This window comes from Chelonia mydas, chromosome 3, assembly GCF_015237465.2.
Source record: "Chelonia mydas isolate rCheMyd1 chromosome 3, rCheMyd1.pri.v2, whole genome shotgun sequence".
NCBI lineage: Eukaryota > Metazoa > Chordata > Testudines > Cheloniidae > Chelonia > Chelonia mydas.
In genome coordinates this window covers 63,994,489-64,018,611 of record NC_057851.1, presented here as the reverse complement: position 1 = coordinate 64,018,611, position 24,123 = coordinate 63,994,489, and the positions used below count along the sequence as shown (strand labels likewise).

Here is a 24,123-nt window from a genome sequence, read left to right as displayed (position 1 = left end):
AATGATTCATTTCCATGGCAGACAGCAGGGTGGGCATCTGTTTCACAGCTCATGAAATGCTGCAGGACCAGCCGCGTTGTGTTCATAACACTTATCGCCACAATGGTCAGCAGCTCAGGATCCATGCTGACAGGCAGAGTTGGAGGTCTATTGAAAAACAGCGTGAAACAAAGAAGGAATCCATGGAATAATGGGACGGAAAGAACTGCATCACGGGGCAGCAAGCACATTCCAGTGATGCACTGCGATCTGTTTGCAGAGCTCCCAGCAGCAGATGGTGACAGAGGGTAGCGAGTTGCACAGTGGGATAGCTACCCACAATTCAACACTTTCTCTGTCAATGCAAGAGCAACCACTGTAGACGTGCTCAGCTGACACAAGGAGCATTGTGTGGACATGCTCCACTGATGTTGTTAAAGCGATTTATGATTGTTGACAGAACTTAAGTTGATTTAACGCTCTAGTGTAGTCGTGGCCTCAGTTACCTTTTGAAGTGCTGTGCCTTAGTTGATAAGTCTTTGCTTGTTTTTAATTGCTTGGAATAAATATGTCTAAATCTCAGATTAAATGTATTTAAACACGAGTTAAAATGGGTGAAGACGACAATAAGGACAAATCCCATCCATTACGTTTTATTTATTTTTTGTTTAGCTTAGACTTTGTACTGTAAAATCGTCTTGGTTTGAAATGTCAGGAGAAAGGTAGTGCTCATTTCTCCCCCCCCCCACCGCCCCTTTATTGACTCTCCTAAATGCTTTTCTTTTTGTGCATGAGGAGGGCTGGACTCGGCACTCTGGAACTCTGTGGCTGGTTGGCTTGAGGAACTTGAATGAGTGACACAGGATACACTCTGCCTGTGGACTGAGTATGGCCGTCGCTTTGCTCTTGGTCCTTGTTGGCCTTAATGCTCAGGAGCCAAAGCTGGAGAGTGCGTATTGCCTTGATAGTGGCCAGAACAGCCCTTGTGGAATAGAGCTTGAGGTTTTATTTAAATTGATTCTAAAATGATTGAGTTAAGATTTATTATTACTACAGATGTACACTTCAACAGATTTCCATTTTGACAGTAAATATGCTAAAGATGTTTAGGACGTTTGTCGGATACTCTAAATGCAGTAGAACCCCAAATTTATAAACAGCAATCATAATGAACAACCAGTTAAGTGAACCATTTTTATCCCCCAAAGAAAAAATGATTTATTTCACTAGTTACTACAGGACACTAGAGCACAGTATGTATGTACAGTACTGTATGACAAGACTTGGAGGGATTCGATTTTTATCGATAAATATTGGTAAACATTGATTTCACGATATACAAACTGCTGAAAAAGTATTCCATCAATAATAGAAAAGTGCAGATTGGTAAAGTAAGAAATGTTCCTTGAGAACTTATTAAAGTTTATTTAAGGATATTTACTTTGTATATTTTGACGTGTGATGTTGACAGTTCATGATTTTTAACAAATAAAAAGCTTTAACTTGTTGAATCTCAACATCTGCTGTCATTAAATAGTCTGATCTTTCTCCATTGTCTGAATGCCTCCCGTAAGTTCCAGCAACTGTGAAAATTTCAATAAATTAAAAAAAATGCTCAAAATTGAACTTTGATATTGAAATTATAAAATAAAATAAAATTGAATTCTGCCAAGCCTATGTATGATCGTAATATGCACACTGCATACATTTTTTACCATTTATGTACATTATCATTGAACGAGTAAATTAACTTTTGCACCTTATCTACTACAACTAACTTTGAAAAGCTCAATATTTTGATTTTTTTAATGTTATGAACTTCTTAGTCACCAAATGGTTCATAAAATAGGAATTCTACGGTATTAACTGGTAATTGTAAGTACCTTGCTTTCCCATGAAAATGAGCTTGCTGTCAATTACTGTGGTTACTTTTGATAAAAACAAATATTTTTTGAATAGATGGGTATTTTAATTTTACTAATAAATTGCATTAACATACTTCTGATAGTAATCTATTTTAATAACTTTGGGAGAATTGGTTTTTTCCTTAATTTAAAATTTATTCTTTTAGGTGGACATTCCATCTGTTATAACAAAGAAAATGCTAAAGGCAGCAATGAAACACATAGAAGTCATAGTTAAAGCCAGGCAGAAAGGTACTGTGAAACATTTGTATGTATGTTAATGTTTTGTAAATTTAAAATGGTTTGTAAGTTTAAAATGCTAAGCCTAAAACTTTTGATGCTTCACCTTTGCCAGTACTTTGGCTAATCTGTTCATTCTCAAATCTACTGTTGCCTTCATTTTTTTAAAAACTCCGTCACTCCGTCTGCTTTGGTGCTTGTCTGGGGATAGAGGGCCAAACCTGGGCAAGGACTGAATGCAGACAGTTTTTGTTCGATTTAGAAGAACATAAGAATGGCCATGCTGGGTCAGACCAAAGGTCCATCCAGCCCAGTATCCTGTCTACCGACAGTGGCCAATGCCAGGTGCCCCAGAGGGAGTGAACCTAACAGGTAACGATCAAGTGATCTCTCTCCTGCCATCCATCTCCACTCTGTGACAAACAGAGGCTAGGGGCACCATTCCTTGCCCATCCTGGCTAATAGCCATTAATGGACTTAACCTCCATGAATTTATCCAGTTCTCTCTTAAACCCTGTTATAGTCCTAGTCTTCACAACTTTCTCAGGCAAGGGGTTCCACAGGTTGACTGTGTGCTGTGTGAAGAAGAACTTCCTTTTATTTGTTTTAAACCTGCTACCCATTAATTTCATTTGGTGGCCCCTAGTTCTTATATTATGGGAACAAGTAAATAACTTTTCCTTATTCACTTTCTCCACACGATCCATGAATTTATATACCTCTATTATATCTCTCTTCCAAGCTGAAAAGTCCTAGCCTCTTTAATCTCTCCTCATATGGGACCCATTCGAAATGCCTAATCATTTTAGTTGCCCTTTTCTGAACCTTTTCCAATGCCAGTATATCTTTTTTGAGATGAGGGGACCACATCTGTCCACAGTATTCAAGATGTGGGTGTACCATGGATTTATATAAGGGCAATAAGATATTCTCTGTCCCTTTTTTAATGATTCCTAACATCCCGTTTTCTTTTTTGACTGCCGCTGCACGCTGCGTGGACATCTTCAGAGAACTATCCATGATGACTCCAAGATCTTTCTCCTGATTAGTTGTAGCTAAATTAGTCCCCATCATATTGTATGTATAGTTGGGGTGGTTTTTTCCAATGTGCATTACTTTACATTTATGCACATTAAATTTCATTTGCCATTTTGTTGCCCAATCACTTAGTTTTGTGAGATCTTTTTGAAGTTCTTCACAGTCTGCTTTGGTCTTGACTATCTCGAGCAGTTTAGTATCATCTACAAACTTTGCCACCTCACCGTGTACCCCTTTCTCCAGATCATTTATGAATAAGTTTGAATAGGATTGGTCCTAGGACTGACCCTTGGGGAACACCACTAGTTACCCCTCTCCATTCTGAAAATTTACCATTTATTCCTACCCTTTGTTCCCTGTCTTATAACACGTTCTCAGTCCATGAAAGGATCTTCCCTCTTATCCCAAGACAGTTTACGTAAGAGCCTTTGGTGAGGGACCTTGTCAAAGGCTTTCTGGAAATCTAAGTCCACTGGATTCCCCCTTGTCCACATGTTTGTTGACCCCCTCAAAGAACTCTTAATAGATTAGTAAGACATGATCTCCCTTTACAGAAATCATGTTGACTTCTGCGCAACAATTTATGTTCTTCTATGTGTCTGACAATTTTATTCTTTACTATTGTTTCAACTAATTTGCCCGGTACTGACGTTAGACTTACCGGTCTGTAATTGCCAGGATCACCTCTAGAGCCCTTCTTAAATATTGGCGTTACATTAGCTATCTTCCAGTCATTGGGTACAGTAGCTGATTTAAAGGACAGGTTACAAACCATAGTTAATAGTTCCGCAATTTCACATTTGAGTTCTTTCAGAACTCTTGGGTGAATGCTATCTGGTCCCGGTGACTTGTTACTGTTAAGTTTCTCAGTTAATCCCAAAACCTCCTCTAGTGACACTTCAATCTGTTACAATTGCTCAGATTTGTTACCTATGAAAGACGGTTACGTTTGGGAGTCTCCCTAACATCCTCAGCCGTGAAGACTGAAGCAAAGAATTCATTTAGTTTCTTTGCGATGACTTTATCGTCTTTAAGTGCTCCTTTTGTATATCGATTGTCTAGGGGCCCCACTGGTTGTTTAGCAGGCTTCCTGCTTCTGATGTACTTAAACATTTTATTACCTTTTGAGTTTTTGGCTAGCTGTTCTTCAAGCTCCTTTTTGGCTTTTCTTACATTTTTACATTTAATTTGGCAGTGCTTCTGTTCCTTTCTATTTACCTCACTAGGATTTGACTTCCATTTTTAAAAGATGCCTTTTTATCTCTCACTGCTTCTTTTACATGGTTGTTAAGCCACGGTGGCTCTTTTTTAGATTTTACTGTGTATTTTAATTTGGGGTATACATTTAGGTTGAGCCTCTATTATGTTGTCTTTGAAAAGTGTCCATGCAGCTTGCAGGGATTTCACTCTAGTCACTGTACCTTTTAATTTCTGTTTAACTAACTTCCTCATTTTTGCATAGTTCCCCTTTCTGAAATTAAATGCCACAGTGCTGGGCTGTTGAGGTGTTCTTCCCACCACAGGAATGTTAAATATTATTATATTATGGTCACTATTTCCAAGGTTATAGTTACAGATCCTGTGCTCCACTCAGGACTAGATCGAGAGTTGCTTCTCCCCTTGTGGGTTCCTGTACCAGCTGCTCCAAGAAGCAGTCATTTAAAGTATCGAGAAATTTTGTCTCTACGTTTTGTCCTGAGGTGACGTGTACCCAGTCAATATGGGGATAACTGAAATCCCCCACTATTATTGAGTTCTTTACTTTGATAGCCTCTCTAATTTTCCTTAGCATTTCATCATCACTGTCACTGTCCTGGTCAGGTGGTCGATAATAGATCCCTACTGTTATATTCTTATTAGAGCATGGAATTACTATCCCTAGAGATTCTATGGAGCATGTGGATTCATTTAAGATTTTTATTTCGTGACTGTCAACATGTAGACATTTAGTTAATTTAGAAAATTGGTCTTTTTCCTGGAGTGTGGAGCAGGAATGTGTTTCCTGTTCAGTTCAGAGCAAAATATAGATATTTTTCTTAAGACATTCCTGGTGAATTCCAGATGAGCAGCAATAAATGAAAGGATGCATGTGTATGTGAATATATATTATTTAACTGAAATAAACTGTTCTATAACTTACTAACTAAACTAAAATGAAACTATAATTAAATAACTGCAAACTGTGCTAATTTTGTAGCTAGTGTGAAGTGACATCCATAATTTATTAAATGTAGCCAATCCAAGTATGTAACTTATAATGCATAGGCAGCCTTAACTTTGCCCTGTGAGTGTATGCATTGAAATACAGTCTGTACTTAGTCACATTTTCTGCCGGACTTCAGGCCTCAATGTGCAGGTTAGACAGCGCCTAGTGAACGAACGGGGAAGTTCTTGGGGTAAAAACCTGTTTTAATATCCTTGTTGTTCAACATGTGGCATGCATGTTCCTTCCCCTCCCCCCTGCACCTTAGCTACTGCACACCATCCAACACCTGCCTTGAATAAGGAACTTTTTCTTCAGGATTTTGCTGAATTTATTGTCACCCCTGCAACGTTAGCAAGTATTGTACCTCTGTTCTGCATCTGTAAAATGAGGATAGAGAGGCTGTTCGTTGCACGTGGTGTCACACACAATCTATAGCAGAGGCAGGACTAGAACTAGAATCCGGGGTCCTAGTCCAGTGTCTTAACAGTACCACCATTCTTCATCTCCACCAGGTTCTTGTCTCATTCTCCCAGATTGTATATCTGTTGGAGTGAATGAGGTAGGATGCTTTGGACCCAGACCCAGTCACTGTGCAAATTTACTACATCACCATCCAGTGTGTGCACTGAGGCTCTGATTCAGCAAGGTACTTAAGAATGTGCTTAACTTTAAGCATGTGAGTAGTGCTGTTGAAGCTGGTGGGACTACTTGCATGCTTGAAGTTAAGTAGGCCTACTTGCTGAATTGGAGCCTGAATAAAGTGCGGGTTCTGCAAAAAAAAAGTAATATATAATCACTTTATGCAATACAACAGTCTTTAGTAATCAAAAGGGAATAGAGTTAAGGTGGCAGAGGCAACCTTAACTTCATCCATTCCTGAGTTTTCAGTGCTTTGCTTTGCAATCTTGACATTCTCTTAACTGTAGTCTTTATGTATGGAATTTCCTATGCTCTTTAAAAAGAAAAATGAAAACTCTGCCACATCTGGCTATTTGCTTGGAAGCAGTAGAATGCTCTGTACAGCACAGTGTTGTAATCAGTGTGACGGAGACCTTTGCCCCGTTCTTTATGCACCAGTCCATAGCCTGTGGAAGAAGACAGGACCATGGAGCCTTGTCTTCTTTCATATGCACATTCTCAGATTATATTCCACAATCCTTTGTCTATTAAACCTGCAATTTCACTCCACTTCATTTAAGGATGAGTATGTCCATTGGAATCCTGACAATTCCTTCAATGGAAATTTCCATTCGGGTTGTGTACTCTATTTTGCGGAGTGTCAGTGGAACTTTGGGAGCCTGCATGAGGTATTATTTAGACAAATCAAATCTAACTTTCACCAAGCAATGAAAGGTACATCTTGTGGTGCTATCATAGTAAATTTAAAGCTTCCATGGCCATTTGCTAAGGTGCTAACGCTGTTCAGAAAAAAAATTGCAAACATTTTTCTTACCAGAAGAGCTGCATTTTTTCACTTCTGTGCTTGTAAATGGCATGTTGTAGGTGGGGTTTTTTTTTGAGATTTTTTTGGGAAAAATATTGCTACCTGACTGAGAGCAGATATACTCAATTTCAGCTGTAAATGTGAAATTAGGAAATGTGTAAATAGCTGAAAATAACTCCTTGTAACGTGAAGGTTTCCTAAGCCTTCCCCAGAGGTGTTGCTATATACACCACCATGGTTCAGAGATCTGGACTTCAAGCCTAGCCTTGGTTCCAGTTCTCTTTTGGCCTCTTCCCATTGTTTTCTTTTTCCTCTTTCTACACCCTTCATCTCCAAGGTCTCTTTCTCTCCCTTTTTCTTCCAACTTTTTCCTCTCTTCTATTTCAGATCGCTCCCTGCTATCTCCTATGGTGACTCCTTATTTATAGTTTCCAGAGTGTGTCTCTTCCTGCTGCTTTCAGCAATGCCAGTTAGCTAAATCTCATCAGGTGGTATAAGGATCTATAATAATTGACTCACTTTTAGAATTTGTTAACTGAGATTTATTTTGCGTACAGATTCTAGTAAACTAAATACACCTATCTGTAGCCCTCTAATTCACAGGTTCTGTTCTGCAATTAATTGATTTTTAGTGTATTTCTTGGCACAGGGCCTATGTTGAATTAATTCACACCTTGTTGTGCTGATTTACTACAACCCAGTCCTTGCCCTTAAAGTGATTTAAAGGGATTATAAAATGTTTATTGCTAATTAAGGTGCAGAGGTTTTACCTGTGAAAAAAGTATTCTTTTTTTTTTTTTTTTCAAAATAGCTAATGATATGTGAATACTTTATACTTTTGACCAAATGGTCCCGGGTCAACTTTAATTTAAACACAGTGACAAGCAGCACAAAAGATGTATTGCTTCAATCTTTCTTCCAAATCAACTTTGGAGTATAAATTAAGTAGGAAACACATTACATAACTAAAAGTTCTAGTCTCAGATGTTTCCAAATTATATTTAGAGCAAACCAATAAATAAGAGCCTAGCCTTGGAGAGTGAAACTTAGGTAAAAGCAAATGGAGAGAAGCTGTAGTATAGTTAAAAATCAAACCAGGCTTAAGTTGTCCACTAAATGGTAATATTGAATTGGTCCAGTGAAGAAGTACTATTTTTTACAGAAGAAGGTGGAAATTTTATGTAGGCTTTGAAGTATGGCTCTACTGTGAAAAGACCATGTACAGGTGTCTTTTTCTTATACAGTTGTTGCTTTGTGTGTCTTTGACAACTGTGCATATGTTACATGACATCATCAAGGTAATATTTTTATCAGTGGTTTTCAGTGTGTTGGGGTCTGCAGACTGTTTAAGATTTCCAAAGGAGTCCGCACCTCCATTTGAAATTTTTTAGGAGTCCGTAGATTGAAAAAAGGTTAAACTGCTGTCACATATCGAAGTGGAAAGAAATCTCCTCACCCATTTCACAACGGTAGGAAGGAAAAGAGTAGAACATGCTAAACCTTTGTTTTCTTGCAGTGAAAAATTCAGAATTTTTACAGCAAGCTGCTTTAGAAGAATATGGACCAGAACTCCATGTGGCTTTGAGGAGTCGAAGAGATGAACTTCACTATTTAAGAAAACTTACTGAACTTCTTTTCCCTTATATTCTTCCCCCAAAGGCAACAGACTGCAGGTATCAAATATATTAGAAGTTGTAATATTTACAACAGTTGCATGCCATGTAGCGCTGTAGTTCTTAATGGTGGTAAAGTGGGTGAAGGACAGTGTCAGCCTGAACTTTGAATTTGTTTTCTGTGTAAGTACCAAGCATATTAAGTGTAATTTAAAGAGTGAATTCTTACTTAATGTTTTTGTTGATAGTCTCTTTTGTACAGAAGTATACAAAGTATCTGTTAACTAGGGAGAAGGGAAGGAATTGAGATGCAGTAACAGCACTTGGTCAGTTTCCTTGCTTCTACAGTAGTGATCTTAAGTGAAACTCCAAATACAAAAAAATAAAATGAAAGAATAATTTGTTGCTTCCTGGGATCCACAGCAGTGATAGGTTAGTGTGCTTGTTCTAGATGTTGGGTGCACTGAAGTAGATGAAGCTTATTGGGCTCATAAGGTATTTGGACTGGATAATGCTGTCTCAGGATACTAATGGTACTCATAATGCAGGAAACAACAAAGAAAAGTAGCTGCTTCTCAACAACCTACCCATTTTTACAGTTGGAAATTACCAATGTCTGTCTTAAAGCTAAAATATATGATTTTTGCTGTTCTGTAGGAGTCTCCCATTAGCGTTAGTGAGATATGCATGCATCGTGAATTTATGTCCAGTTCCTACACAATGTTGATTTTTGAAAACTGAACTGTAGGGGTGGGAGGTGTTGTTGCAAGCTGGTGACTGGGGGTGGGTGGGTGGGCAGCTTGATAGGCATCAGTAGCTGTGCTCGCATAGATAGGTGGCAGCACTGAAGTCTGAGACATCTACATGCAGTTTTGCACCAATTTAACTGAATATGTTGAAAAATCAATTTAGTTAAATCAGTGGAACCCCTTAATGTGGTGCAGTTACCAGTATAAAATTGCTTATCAGTATAGTGAGTTTTGGTAAATGTTCAACTGGTAGCAGGCTGGCCACTAGCTTGCATTTTCTGAGCTCCATGTGTGGCATCAAACTAGGTCCCTCCTGAAAACTGCCCCCCCCCCCCCCCCCCCCTTCTCCAGACTCATACTACATAGACAGGCCTTTACGCTGTAAGTGGTGCATGGGTGCATCATCGATGTAGAACAGTGGACCACCTGCTTCACAAGCGCCTCATCTTCAGAACAACATTTGTTTTAGGTTGTCAGTGTACCATGAAAGGATTTATAGGAAGAATATATAGCAGATCCCAGCTGAAGAAGTTAAGAATCTACATGATCCTTATCTAGACTTCTTTCATTGGCACAATAGAAAACCTATGTTTCAATACTAAAGAAGGAGGTTGGGGTAGTCAGCACAGTCTAAGTATTGAAAACAAGTCAACCTGCGTGTTGAGATAAGGACCTGCTTCCAAACACAAGCATGACCATTTTAAAAGGGAGTGCTGAGAATTAAGCAATGAGCTGAGTGAAAAGAGATGTATTTGCCCCTTAGTTTCCATGTGTTGAATCAGTTTAGATATCTTGTGATTCTGAGACTGAATGTGTGGAGTACTGGAATATCTTTTAAAATAACATGTTTTTATTAAACAAGGAAAGACATTTTAGTACAAAAATATTAACTTTACATATCTCATCCCATTACAAATTATGAATGTAATAACGTGAGTTACTATGAAAATGTAATAATTTTTTTTTTTCCCTTTCAGATCCCTGGCATTGCTTATAAGAGAGATCCTGTCTGGTTCTGTTTTCCTTCCCTCCATGGACTTCTTAGCTGACCCGGTGAGATTTCGGAGCAGTAGAAATAATTTTTATTTACTCTATCATTGTGTTCCTTTTTGTCCGATGATGAGGTGCTTTGTGGTGAAACAAGTACTTCACATTGGTTTTATCATTGGTGACTGCTTAATTGTTTACAGAAAGAAAAATAACCCCATACCCAATCCTCTTATTTTTTTGGTGAAGCAGTGTTAATTTGGTTTTAGGGATTATTTGGCTACATTAATAAAAAAAAAAAATACTTAGGCTAGGTCTACAAACTGATTTTTGTATTTGTTAGAGGTATGATTTATTACCAGAATAGTTATACTTACTAAAGCTGTGTATGCAACAAGATATGCCATTGTAAGTACCTTTATAACTATATAAATTAATCCACACTAGGGTTGTACCACTTTAACTATACCGGTATAGTTACAATGTTTGTGTGTGGACAAGGCCTTTCTAAAAGCCACCCCCCATAGATGCAAATTTGTTTACTTCTTATTTATGTAGATACGTGGTACTGCATTTATAAAGATTGGATAGAAAGTCACTTGTCTGATCTTTGGTTTTCAATTGGAAGAAAATTTCACAACTGTCTGAATACAGCTTGGCTGCAGGCAAAGATTAGTTGAGCTTGTGGAACTGCCTGTAGTCAGCTGTAACTCACCTGACCTGCACTGGCATTAAAATGCCAAACAGCTCTCATCTTTGCAGGATGGAGAACTTGTGTCTGTGCATGTCTCATTTGGGAAGTTCATTGACTTAAGAATCTGGATGTAGAGATTATTCAGGTGTCAATTTAGAAGTTGTTAGAACCATTTTTTAATTATTCTGCTTATGTTTGCAATTTTAAGATATAAAAATTGTCAGAATGTTGCTAGAAACTTGGATAGCAATGAAATGATTTTCAGACAGATTGGTTTGTTGTCATTTGTTTGTTTTTTCCATTAGGATACTGTCAACCATTTGCTTCTCAAATTCATTGATGATAGCCCAGTGAGTACTGACAAAATGAGAACATTTATAATTGATTCACCCATGTCAGTGTCAATCTTAATCAGTAGGTCAACACTCTTTCTACAGCCTGAAAAAGCAACTGAGCCAGCTGCTTCTTTGATTCCATTCCTGCAGAAATTTGCGGACCCTCGCAATAAAAAACCATCTGTAAGTGAAGAAAACTCTCACTATATACAGATTTTGAATAAGTACTGTATGAGCTGTACATATTACAAGTGCTCTTTTCATTGATTCTATTAGAAAAGGTTTATTTTAATGAAAGCTTGAGAAATATACAAACTAACTGCATTTTCCACTTCATGTTTAGGTCCTGAAGCTGGAATTGAGGGAGATTAGAGAACAGCAAGACCTTTTGTTTCGCTTCATGAACTTTCTGAAACAGGAAGGGGCAGTACATGTGTTGCAGTTTTGTCTGACCGTAGGTAAGATTACCCTAGTATGCTTAGGTGTACTCATTGAACTTAAACAGTGAGTTTAGGTGTTGGTCCGTTAGTGGATTCTGCAATCAAAGACAGCATCTTGAAGCAAAGGACTGAGTTGAGGTTCTGTGTTCAGTTTTTACTTAGATATTTCCTGGCATTTTAATGCTGAACTTAACAACATTAATCTTGCTTCATTGTGGGTTTTTTGCATTTAATTGAATTTCTATTTAGTTGAGAAGACTATTTATTTAAAAAATTTTCATCGCAAGTTTAAAAAAATGCACTTGTCAATTATACAATGTAAAGCCTGGGATATCTTGATTTTCCTTTAAAAGAAAACTATTGTAGTTACCATTGCTACAATCTCTCTAAAAAGATGTACTGCAGACTATGAAAATTCTGTGAGAATCTCTGTTCTAGCTTATGGAAGTTCTGACTTCTGGGTGTGCCTCCCTTTTTTTTGCAGAATGTAAAGGAGGTTGAAACTTGTTCAGCAGCTGTGTCCCTTTTGCCATTACTTATTCCAATTTTGTTACACAGACAGCTTTCTAAGCACTCATTTGAGAATCAAATGGTAGAGAATGGGCAATGGCTGTGGTCTGTAAGCAAGATTTTCAGCAAGGAGGCACAACCAGAAGGGAAATAATGAAAATGTTCATAACCCATAGTCTTCCAAAGGAACATTGTGAATTTTACTGTGGAAGGGAATAATTAGTTTTATTGCAGCTCTTATTTTTATGGATCAATTTATATAACTTTAGATTTAAACCATAAGTATTAATACAACTTAAACTGCATTAGAGATTTTGGTGTTATCAGCTTGGTCATAAATTTTAAAACATTTAAGGTTTTATGTATATCCACATCTGCTGGAAAGGTATCTGAGGGTATACACTGGAGTCTGGAGGTGTGATTGCAGCGGGTGTAGATGTAACCAAGGCAGCTAGCAGCCATTCAAGTATGTACCCAGGTTCCTGCACAGACAGAGCTATCCTGTGCTGCCACCTGTGCTACCCTGGATTCACTGCTGTTGTTACTCCAGCTGCTCTTGATCTAGCTAGATCAAAGCTAGCTCAGGTATGCTGCAATCACATGTCCTGAATGCAGTGTAGACGTACCCTGATGGCTGATCTGTGTGCCACTTTAAGGTGCCACCATTTATATTAGCTAAGTTTGATCAACACATGCATTTTCTTTTCTTCACCTTCCAGAGGAATTTAATGACAGAATTTTGCAACCAGAATTATCAGATACTGAAAAAATGTCTCTTCATGAAGAGGTGCAGAAAATCTACAAAACCTATTGTTTGGATGAAAGTATTGACAAAATTAGATTTGATCCTTTTATCGTGGAAGAGATTCAAAGAAGTAAGTTTGAGATTGAAAGGAATGATCAAGAATTTATACTGGAATCTATAAAGCATTCTTTCAGACTAAAAAAAGTCCTAGTCGATTCAAATAATAAATAACTTTAAATTTATCATAACCATACAATCTAATTAGCAAACCAAAGGTGTGTAAGAATGCATATACTCCTATCTCTGGATTTTCCCTGCCTAATGTTCTCTATGAATGATAATGTATTTAAATCCTGCTTCACAAAGTACTTTAGTGTTCCAATATTTTGGCTGCATCCTGCGTGGATTTATACAGACTAATTTGAGACTGCGACCTGTAAAAATCAGAAAAACTTTATGAACAACAATGGCACATCCAATTAATATTCACAGCAGGATTTTTTTTTCTGCAGTTGCTGAAGGTGAATATGTAGATGTTGTGAAACTTCAAACTATGCGATGCCTTTTTGAAGCATATGAACATGTTCTTTCCCTCTTAGAGAATGTCTTTACCCCTATGTTCTGTCACAGTGATGAGGTAAGCATGAAAGACTTGAAGTCTTGCCTTTAAGCACAGTTGTTTCTTTTTTTAAAATGGCAATGTAAATGTGACAGCTTAAACAATAGTTTTGCTCTTTGTATGTATTCAAAATTTTACCTATTTAACTGGTAAAAATAGGTGCTTTTATTATCAGGGTAGAGCCAATATAGCTGAGGCCTGGTCTATGCTACAAAGTTATGTCGATGTAAGCTGCCTTGTGTTGACCTAGTTTTGTGTTTCTATATTTAATATGTCTCACCCTGATGTAAATTGCCCAGTAGGCCAACATAATAACACTGCCTCCCGGAGCAGAATTGAGCAAAGGTCAATGTACAGAGATTGATGCAGCACGTGTGTAGATGCTGCATTACCTAGATCAATCCTAACAGCCCTCCAGCAGCTGTTCCACAGTGCCTCACATTGACTGCTGTGGTCACCATTATGAACTCCACTACCCACAGGTCACCAGGACCAGAAGCTCCCCCCTCCTTGTTTAAAACCTCATGAATTTTTGGAACTCCTTTTCCTGACTGTCCGGCTTGGCAATCACACCTAGCAACTCTCCATATTGAGTGTAACTGCCCAGTTGACCATGTCAGCTGCACGCTCCAGACGTGCTCCTACCTGGAGTGGACAGAAGATATTGGCTCTCTTGGGCCTGTAGGGACAAAAGGCTGTGCTGGCACAGCTCTGAACCAGCCGTAGAAGCATGGACATCTCTGAGCAGATTGCTTGAGGGATGCAGGAGAAGCGTGTGACAAGGACCAGCAGCAGTGCTATCTGAAAACCAAGGAGCTGTGGCAGACATACCAAAAGGCCAGGGAGGCCAACAATCAATCTGGTGCCAAGCCACAGACCTGCTGCTTTTACAAAGAACTGCATGCCATATATGGCGGAGACCCCACTACCACCTAGCACAAAACTCTCAATACCTTCGGGGGACCCAAGTCCCAGGCCTCGGCCATGAACAGCGAGGAGGAGGAGGTGGGACAGGTGACTGGGGGATCCACTGCAGTCCTGCCATTTGAGCATGGGCAAGCCTGATGCAAGGGAAGGAACCTCAGGTAAGTGTGTGGTTTTTTTTCATTTTTTTCATTACAGAGATGCCCCCCCCCATTTTCCCTCTCTGCTCCTCCTCCCTCTGACCCCCCCCCATAGAATAGGAGGACATGGCTTTTGACTTTTGATTAATTTACTTGTGCTAGAAGAGGTAACGGAACAACCAAGAGAGGTGGAGTTGCTATCTGCTTTTCATTTCTCGCTAGAGTTAGGCGGGGGGACCAAGTGGGACAGTTTGTTTATATATGTAGGGATGTTCCTTGAATCCTCTTGAGAGGTCTCAGTGAAACTTTCATGGAGGTACTCTGCAGTCCTCTGCTTAAGGTTTCTAGGGATTGACTGCCTTATTTCTTCTTCTGCAATAGGACACTTTCCCATGCCAGTTAGCAATAACTTTGCATTACACCATTGCAGTACACAGGCTAGCTGCATACGGGCCCAGGCAGCTTCGGGACACTAGCAGCAGCTGTGCTCTTTCTCCCTTTGTTACCCTCAGGAGTGAGATATCAGCTAAAATCACCAATGCCTGTGGAAAAGGTTGCCAGCATTCAGTGCCAACGCCCTGTGCTACTAGGTTCATGCAACCAAGCAATTCCCTCCTCATTTCCCTCATCCCCAGCTGGCCATGCTCACAGTGGCTGATGCTGTGACTGGTGCCATGCACAAGCAATTGCAAACAAAAGTGAGAATGAGCATGTAGTGCTTTAAAACTTTAGGAGAGCAAGGGAAGTGATTTCTGCAGGTTTGCTTCCTGTAGTAAATATACTGACAATGGTATCTCTGTTTTACTTCTGCAGGTGCTGCTATTGCAGCCTTGAGGGACTCCACCTCCATACCTGCAGAACATCTGACCAAAATAAGGAGGAGAAGGGACTTGGGATGGTATGATGGAATGCACAGGTGTATTCACAACCTACACACTACTGTAATAATCTTTGTGCAAAATATGCCTTGTAAGATACCATTTAAAAGCTAATAACTCACAGGTCAGTCTTATCATGGTAAAATATATGTAGTAACATTGTATGTGAAGTTATAAAATTCCCCTGTATGATGTTGTTAGCCCCCAGGGAGAAGTTGTCAAACAGGGCTGTCCTGAGCAAAAGAAAATGTGTTTGCCTTGATTTGCATTTAAGCGGTAAATGCAGTCATCAAACAGAAAGCGGGGAAAGGGAGGAAACAAAAGGAAACCTGCATCTGAACATAAACAGGTGAAAGAACCCAGCAGGAAGCCTCCTTCCACACCAGACATGCTGTCTCCTTATGGTCAGCTGGAAATGCCTTTCAAAAGAGGGACTGAAACTATAAAAAGAGGGTCAAAGACCCCAAGTGACATCTCTCTCCCTGGCCATCTCCCTCTTTCTACCTGAGAAGACCAGAGAAACAGCTGCTGGACTTTGAGGGATGGGTCCTGACCTGAAAAGTTTGGTCAGTAATGCTGCTAGAAGGATGTGGTAAGGACTCTGCTTTGAATCAAGTATAGTTTAAGGTAGGCACTAGGAAGCATTTTATCTTTATTTTTCTTGTAACCATTTCTAACTTTTATGCATCGTTGTGCTCACGTAAAATCTCTCTTTGTAGTTAAATAAACTTGTTTTTTTCTTTCTTTGAAACTGATACAGTGTGTTTAAGTTAAATTGTTTGGCAACTTCATTTAAGGTGATAAATTATTGTGTTTTGTTCCCTTAAAGGGACAACGGATCTAATATCTCTGGACAGTCCAGAACATACATTTTTGGGAGAAAGTCTGGGACTGGGAGTGTGTTGGGGTCACCCTGCAGAAGTGTAACCCAAGTGTGGCTGGCGGGTTGCAGTTACACATAGACAATCAGGGTCTGACTTGCTTGCTGGAGGGCTTTTTGTGAGCGGGCCAGGTGGGAGCTACTATAGCAAAGCATTGTAAGGCACCCAAGGTTGCAAAGCCAAGGTGACACACCCCCTTACTGGAATGGACTGCACACTGGTATGTAACAGACATGTTCAATGATATCCTGCATTGGACTATGAGTACAAGGCTTGGAGGATGAACACTGGGGACAGCTTGGAGAAGGAGAAAGTAGAGAGGAGAAAGGTACAGGAAAAGAAGAGGGAGATGCTCCAGGACATAATGGGGCTTTTAAGGCAGCAAATACAGATGCTGCAGTCTCTGGTGTACCCAGGCTTGCCTTCCTCTGCAACCCACTGAGAACTCCATATCAGGATCTCCCTGTACCCTCCCCTCAACACTCCATGTGGCATCAGAGGTCACTACGCTACCCTTACCACTCCACCTTGGGAGACATTAAGGACAATCACGGCTTCGTGTACACTGACCTCTGAAAACCAAGGTTGGCATAGGAATAGCTGAAATGGACATAAATGTTCTGTCTGCTTCTTAAGTTCTGTTCTCTTAAGGATTAGTAAATTTTTGAAATATATTTGTTTTAAAATTTCACGATTTCTTTTTTTACAGTGAATTCAGTTACAAAATAGTTCTATTAGTTTGCAACTTCTGCTACCGAGTACTTTCAGACCTGCTAAGCAATCAATTACCTCTTACTGACAGTGTGACACAACTCATAGGATAAGATGCAAACAAAATTAATAGACATATTGACAATGTTATATTCCTAAACATACAGCAATCACCACACAATTCCTAACAGCCCACAAAAGAGCAGGGCCAGGTAAGGTCGGCACATGGATTCAGGAATATTGCCTTGTGCACCCAAAAGTTCTGCAACCACTGCTTGTCCTCCCAAGCCTGCATTACGATGCAATCCTATCAGTCAGTGATCGTTTCTTGGGCCAAGAAGTTGTGCTCCACCATCTGCAGCTACTTTGTGAATGCCACCAGCCTTGAATTGGTTCTCACTATCTCCCACAGCAATCTGGCCTCCGAGAAATCCCTGTTCCCCACTGATTCGGTGGTTCTTGCCGCTCTGCAAATAGTTCATGATCGTGTGCTCTGTGTTTCCAACACCCATGGCAGTGCAGAGCTGTGTAGGCTTCATGCTTCTGTCAGACAGTGGTCAGCGAGGAGGGCTGTGCGGGTTTTGTGGGATTTTGGAAAAAAGGTGCAAAAATTATGGTTTACCGTTGACATTATGGGAGGAGACAGTTGCACACTGCGAAATTGACCTCACGCTACTCGTCACCCCTGTGCAACTCGTTTTGGCCCCACCATGCACTGCCAAAACTTCCAAAAGACAGAGCACTGCAATGTGGTGGGTTTCACGCTGGGATACCTGCCCATGGCGCACCTCACCATGCATCAATGCAAGCACTCGTTTTGAGTACACGTAGCGCCAATGCAAGGAGCCAAGTGTGCAGTCGCACAAGTGATGTACTAACAGTGACAGCTTTATGATGATATAACTTGCATCGACATAAGTTTGTGGAGTAGAAGTGGCCTCCTAAAGGGAGCTAGGTTCTTAGTGGCTTTCACATCAACAGAACTGTTAATTAGTTCCAGTTCCAGAATTTTTGATGATGCAAGAGCCTGAAAGAATAAAACTTCCTTTTCAGTTATAAGGTTGAGTTTGCAGCACTTACTTTTCTTTTAGAAAAAGGCTTTTTTCTACTTTTATAGTTTCAATGTCTATCTAGAAGTAATGGACATATAATACATGTGGAACACCATGAATGTTCTTCTTAATTGTTTTTCAGACTATAACAGCACTTCAGGACTCGTATCAGTTTTACACTAAAAAGTTAGGTTGACCTAGCTACGTTGCTCAGGGGTGTGAAAAATCCCTCAAGCCATGTAGTTAAGCTGACAACCTCCAATGTAGGTCTTCCATTGATCTAGCTACTGCCTCTCGGGGAGGTGGCTTAATTACAGTGATGGAAGAACCCCTCCCATCGCTATAGTTATTGTCTACACTGAAGCACTATATATAGCATCACTGCTGCAGCGGTGCAGCTGTGGTGCTGCAATATTTCTAGTGAAGACCTAGTTTTAGCCTGCCCCTCCATGCCTGTAAGGCTGCCCTTGGGAAAGCATAAATTATGTTGTAAGTTCCTTAGAACTGACAATTTAAAGTAGTCTTATGTGAAATACAATATCTCAACTGCAGAGACTTGTATAGTGTATCTAATATACTTGTATTAAATCCTCAACAGATGTGAAGTTAGAAGCAAGAAACATAATTAATTATTAATATTTACAACTGTAAACTACTAGTAAAGAGATGGTAGAGTGAAAAAAATAGAAAACTTGAAGCCAACACTTACTTGCATATTAACTGTTCTATTTTAGTATTTCAGGCAGCTCTTAAGAGGAGCTGAATCCCCAACACGCAATTCAAAGTTTAGCAGGTAGGTGTGTTAAACCTTGTAATACGTTTTTGCAGTTGAAAGTTTTAAAAATGTTTGTTTATATGATTGAATCTTCTGCCAAATATACAGTACTGTTCAATATTAACTTATTTAGATTTCTGAACTTAGTTTTAAATTTGTAGATTACTTACAGGAACAGCAAGTAATATGTGAAGCAGTACTTCACTTAGTGTTTTTATTGCTTTTTTATTTTAAAAAATGGTATGAGATTCAGAATTACAATCCTTTTTTTGAAATGTCAGAGTGAAAAACCCCTTCAAACTAAGGACGTGTCCAATAACATTAAGATAATATGGCAATAGTAAGTTATACAGAACACATTGGAGGAAGCAAAATAGAAAGAGTTGACTCTAGTGTTTGATTTCCACGTTGAATCACTTTTTCCAGTAACTGTAGAAAACAGCCATGTGAGATGTTTCATTTTACAAATGAGCTCAATAGGATCTTGTGAGAACTGTAACAGTTTCTCCCGCTAATATTTAATGGTTATAACAGACACATTTAAGCTCTGAATCTGATTTCTTTAAGATACCCTTGATCTTGGAGTTTGGAAAGAAAAAATTTAAAATCTTTTCAATTCTGAATTTTTGTAAGTGAATTACTTTTGCTTCCAATATGGCCGAGCTTTAAAAAAACAAAAACCATGCAGTATACCCAGATTTCCAAACCTCTGGATGTACCTGCTTTATCCTGTGTGGCAGAGGTATACAGAAAAGTATATAAAAAATAGACATGCTGGCTTTTGATGTATCAGAAACACAACAAAATACAGTACCGATTTGCCAAGTGGAGGCCAAAAATGGTGGCCAATATCATTGTCAAGTTGTGCTGTGTACTGTTTATACTTCAGTGTTAGGTTCCATTCGGCTGAACATAATTCAGGTTTCACAAGTAACATGACCAATGTTACCTCTAATTTTTGACAGGCCGTATGCGCAAAAAATTTCTTCTGTGCAAATTTTTGTGTGCACGGTGTTTTGCCGTGTGTGCAGGGTTTAGGATCTGTGTGCGTGCGCACACGCTCACAGCTTAGAAGGAACAGTGAACATGACTAAAGAACAGTCTGAGACATTGTAGAATGAGTTGGTGGTTTTTAAAACAGTTAGAAGTGTAGGAAGTTTGATCTCAGTCTTTTTTTCTGCCTTCCTATACTCTATCCAGTATGTGGGGGCTCCCGCGTATCAGAACCAATAACTTCTCTTTAAGAACATTGTTTATTACTGGTTTTAGCATGAATTTGTTTTAGTTCATCCACAAGTTATTGTGCTTGATGCAGGAATTACTGGGAAAATGTTACAGCCCATATTATGCAAAAGGTCAGACTAGATAATTAAATGGTCTCTTCAGTCCTTAAAATCTGTGAATCAACATAAAAAGCCCTTTGCATCTTTAAAGTTCTTTACAAACTGTTTTATTCATTTATAAAATGTCTATAAATATTTCCCAGAAAACATTTTTTCTTTAAAGACTCTATCAAGCAGGGTAAATTCCTGTATGAATCAAACCTGAATTACAGCCTAAGGTTCTGAATTTTCAAGCATTTATGAACATGGTTAACTTTAGGAATGAGGGTAGTCCCTTTAAGCTGGAATTACTTAAATGCTTAATGTCTACAACACGCTTAAGTGTTTTCAGGATCGAGGTCTAAAAATTAAATGCAACTATCCCAGCCAAATGCATGTGTGTTGATCTCTGGTAAATTTTGGATATTTACATGCTATTTTGAGAATATTTGTCTGGCGATTGGTAGAGACCTTTATAAATACAACAGCAGTCATGCTAATTGCAATGAAAGTTCTAGGCTGTTTAGTGTTGCTTGAAATAAATCTCTCTCTGTCTTTGGGACTCTCTCTCCTTGTGGGGTAATTTCTTGTACCTGTTGTTGCAGAGGTAGCCTGAGTTTGGATGACTTTCGGTAAGTCAAGATAATATGCCATAATTGTTGCCTGTTAATGTTAAATTGCATCTATCATGACTGCATCGTACTGCCTTTTTAACAGACATTAACTGTTTCATTTTTAAACACATGCAAACTCTTTTTGGGCTAAATTCATTTGAAACAGCAAACTAACTGCATGTTCATTCTCTAAGTTTTTAGCAAACAGTGGTTTTGGTCTTGGTTTAATGACTATTTCTCATACACACAAATATTAAAATATACAAAATATAATCTTCCTGGCCTTTACCTATTTTGTTCTCTCATATTAACTTAGTATATTAGTTTTATGTCTCAAAGTTTTATTGCTGATAGGGTGCTGATTATTTTGTAGACTTTATTCAAAGTTTTTTCCTTGCTCCTTGTCACATGCTTCCAGAGCCTATCACTTTAAAAAAAAAAAAGGGGGGGGGGGAGGGGGAGAGAAAAGAAAATTGTGCCTTCCACGGCATTAGAATATCAGGCAGCTTCTTCCTCCACTTTACCTGCACCCAACAGGGAGTCACTGAGAGCACAGGAGAGACAGGCTCTGTGCTCTTAGTCATGACGCCCAGCTCGCCTTGGGCCTGTAGCAGCCCTGGGCTAGGTCATGCTCAGCGCTGATGGAATCTTCAGAGATTCTAGCTATGAAACTCTAGTAAGTCTCTGCTGAGTAGTACAATCCATGATTGGTGAAGACTTACAATTGGGCCAGATTTTCTCAGGGACAGCAAAAGTCACATTCCTGACACACACCTCATGGCAAACATCAAGTTCCTGTTCCAAAGCATGGGGTGCTAGAGTTTCTCAATTATTTTAACATTGGCAAAACAATGCATTTTCCTCTAGCCTCGTTCTTGGAAATGGCAGAATGGTTTTGGCTGATTTCTTCCACAAAATTCAGCCTGAGGCAGACGCCTATCTGAAAAAACTCAGTACAAATGGTTAAACTTTGGCAAAATTATAAGCATCTGAAAACAGGGTCTTATAATAGGAAGTGTAAGACATGTAATAATAGGGGGCGCTACGAGCACCATCTATAAAAATAAGTATGTGTTTGGGCCTGTCTTTGGGTAGGAGATGACAGTGAATTAGACTTTGGAGAGCAAAATGGGCTTGGGAGAACAAAGAACTGATTATAACAATTGAATTTTAAAATTCAATATACAGAAAAAATTGAATAGAGTTATAAGCAGGTAAGATTGAAAACAAACATTTAAGTCCCCTTTTAACAAAAAAGTCCTCAGAGTCAACTGGTGATGTCACTGCAGCTCTTAAGGCAATAAAGGCACTTCACCTGCTCTGCCCACTGTTCTGCTTTCCTGACGGATTTTTAAAGAACCTTTGTAACTATTACTAAAAATTTTCATATAATTAGAAAATAAACATTGAATAGTTTTTAGTTTTTTTTAAAATGTTCATTACTCCTTTGAATGCCAAATAAGCTATCCACTTTTTTCATAATTTTCAGTTTTACAGTTCACCTAGCAGATTTGTAACAAGCTTTATGAAAACTTCAGATAACTATATTCATTAGGAATATGTCCCCTCCTGCCCCAATAGGGTTTTTTCAGACTATTAATTTGTACATTTCTAGTACAAGAAATAAAAGTTTTCTTTTTCAGGTCTGATGTAAGGGCAGTATATATGGCGTGCATGCATTTATGTGCTGTAACATGTGGCTATAATGAAGACTGCAGACTTCATGCGTAATGCCTCTGCCCTTTTTACTTGAACTTGCGGCTTTTGGATACTCTTTATCATAAGTAGTTCTAGCTCTGAACAAGACTTAAATTTGCATTAAGCCTTCATCTCTAGGGCAAATTGCCTTCTTGAGCTCGGAGTCTTCATCTGTTTCTGTTTTCCTTCATGTTTTGTAAGTTCTGACCCTCCTGTCTGGCTTTCTGCCTACTCTCCCTGCTGCTTTGAAGTAAGTCACAGTCCATCTTGCATCACATGCGTCTGTATAAATATCTTGATGTTTATAAAGAAAATAAACAGTGTGTTTAAATGTGCAGTACTTGACAAATATGGATGAACGCTTTGATGCCAGAAACTGTTGTGTTGCTACAATCACTCACTGAAAAGGTCATTGTCATTCCTTGCAATCTTTTACTAAAACACATTGTATTAGGAAGTTAGTGTTATGAAAATAGATTGTGTGTTTCATTCCAAAGTAATGCTGTAATAAGAACATCGGTGTTAGTTTATAGCTGAAATTTTAGTCCATGTCCTGGAAATACTCTTTTTTAAATAATTTTCTTCCTCTCTAGCAGATGGATTTTACTGATACATTTTAAATTGTTCTGTAATATGCAATACAGCCAGTGAATCTGTAATACTAAAAAGTGTAAACATACACATCAGTTCCATACTTCATACAATTGCTCACTCTTATCTCTAAATTATATGCAGTGGCTAGTACTACAATTTGCCCTATGCTGTGAATTTTGTTTTTCTATAATCCTTAGGGCCACACAGAAGAGAGGAGAATCATTTGCAATCAGCAGATTAGGCAGCAAAATTAGAGGAGTATTCAAGAGCAACACAATGGAAGGAGCTGTGCTTCCTAACTATGGTTTAACTGAAGGAGAGGATGATTTTGTGAGTAGAAATTTTACATTTTTCCTAAATCACAGGGCTGTTGGTTTTCCAGAATCTTTAAATATTTTCAGCTTCTGTCCCTTCTTTTCCTTTCCTTTGCTCCTGGTATATTATAGGCTATTCCACCATGCCATCCTAGGGGTCACAGCATTTTTCCAGCTTCCTTGTTCTCTTAGTACTACTAAGTTATATACTCAGTGAGCACAAGATTTGGGCATCTCCCCAGTTACGGTAATTCCAAGAGTTAATTGCTGGGGTAAAGAGAAGTATTAGAAAGTAATGTTCTCTTTACGAAAGTAATCTTTGTCAAGTAGTGTCATGACCAACTGTTACTTTTCAGTCTAGTAAATATTTGCAGTAAAGTCCTGGGGTGTTTCACACCTCAGTCCTTTCTTTGTCATAGGGCTATCGTGATTCAGGGCCAAATCTTTAGTAGTTATTTGAATAATATCTCTCACAATACTTCTTTTATGCTAATGGCTGAAAATATTTTTCTGGTTGCATAAATGGTGCATAAACAAGTATCACTTAAAATGTACAAAACTGTGTTTTGCTCCATAAGTCTCGTTCTCATGAATTTTTGAAGTAGAGTATGTTTTAGTAGCATTTCAGAGGAAACCATTGCGGGGGGGTTCGTTGGGGTGTGTGTGTGTTTATAATATTTTCCATTCCTGCTCTTGGTGATAGGCAGTGGTAGAAGC

The 24,123-nt window shown here is 38.8% G+C and overlaps 1 protein-coding gene across 7 annotated transcripts in view; it reads left to right on the top strand.

Moving 5' to 3' along the window:
• The window catches only part of SNX14 (sorting nexin 14), a 79,636-nt gene that overhangs the window by 19,640 nt on the left and 35,873 nt on the right, over positions 1-24,123 (top strand). For 3 of the 7 annotated variants that reach the window (XM_043542623.1, XM_043542624.1, XM_043542626.1), the window contains exons 7-15: positions 2,051-2,135; positions 8,328-8,484; positions 10,151-10,226; positions 11,160-11,372; positions 11,533-11,647; positions 12,859-13,014; positions 13,397-13,521; positions 18,824-18,882; positions 23,290-23,422. In XM_043542623.1, the coding sequence (XP_043398558.1) occupies positions 2,051-2,135; positions 8,328-8,484; positions 10,151-10,226; positions 11,160-11,372; positions 11,533-11,647; positions 12,859-13,014; positions 13,397-13,521; positions 18,824-18,882; positions 23,290-23,422 (1,119 nt within the window). Of the gene's footprint in view, positions 1-2,050; positions 2,136-8,327; positions 8,485-10,150; positions 10,227-11,159; positions 11,373-11,532; positions 11,648-12,858; positions 13,015-13,396; positions 13,522-18,823; positions 18,883-20,791; positions 20,819-23,289; positions 23,423-24,123 lie in introns of all 7 variants that reach the window. The other 4 variants (XM_037894422.2, XM_037894421.2, XM_037894423.2 and 1 more) reach the window with 2 other exon arrangements.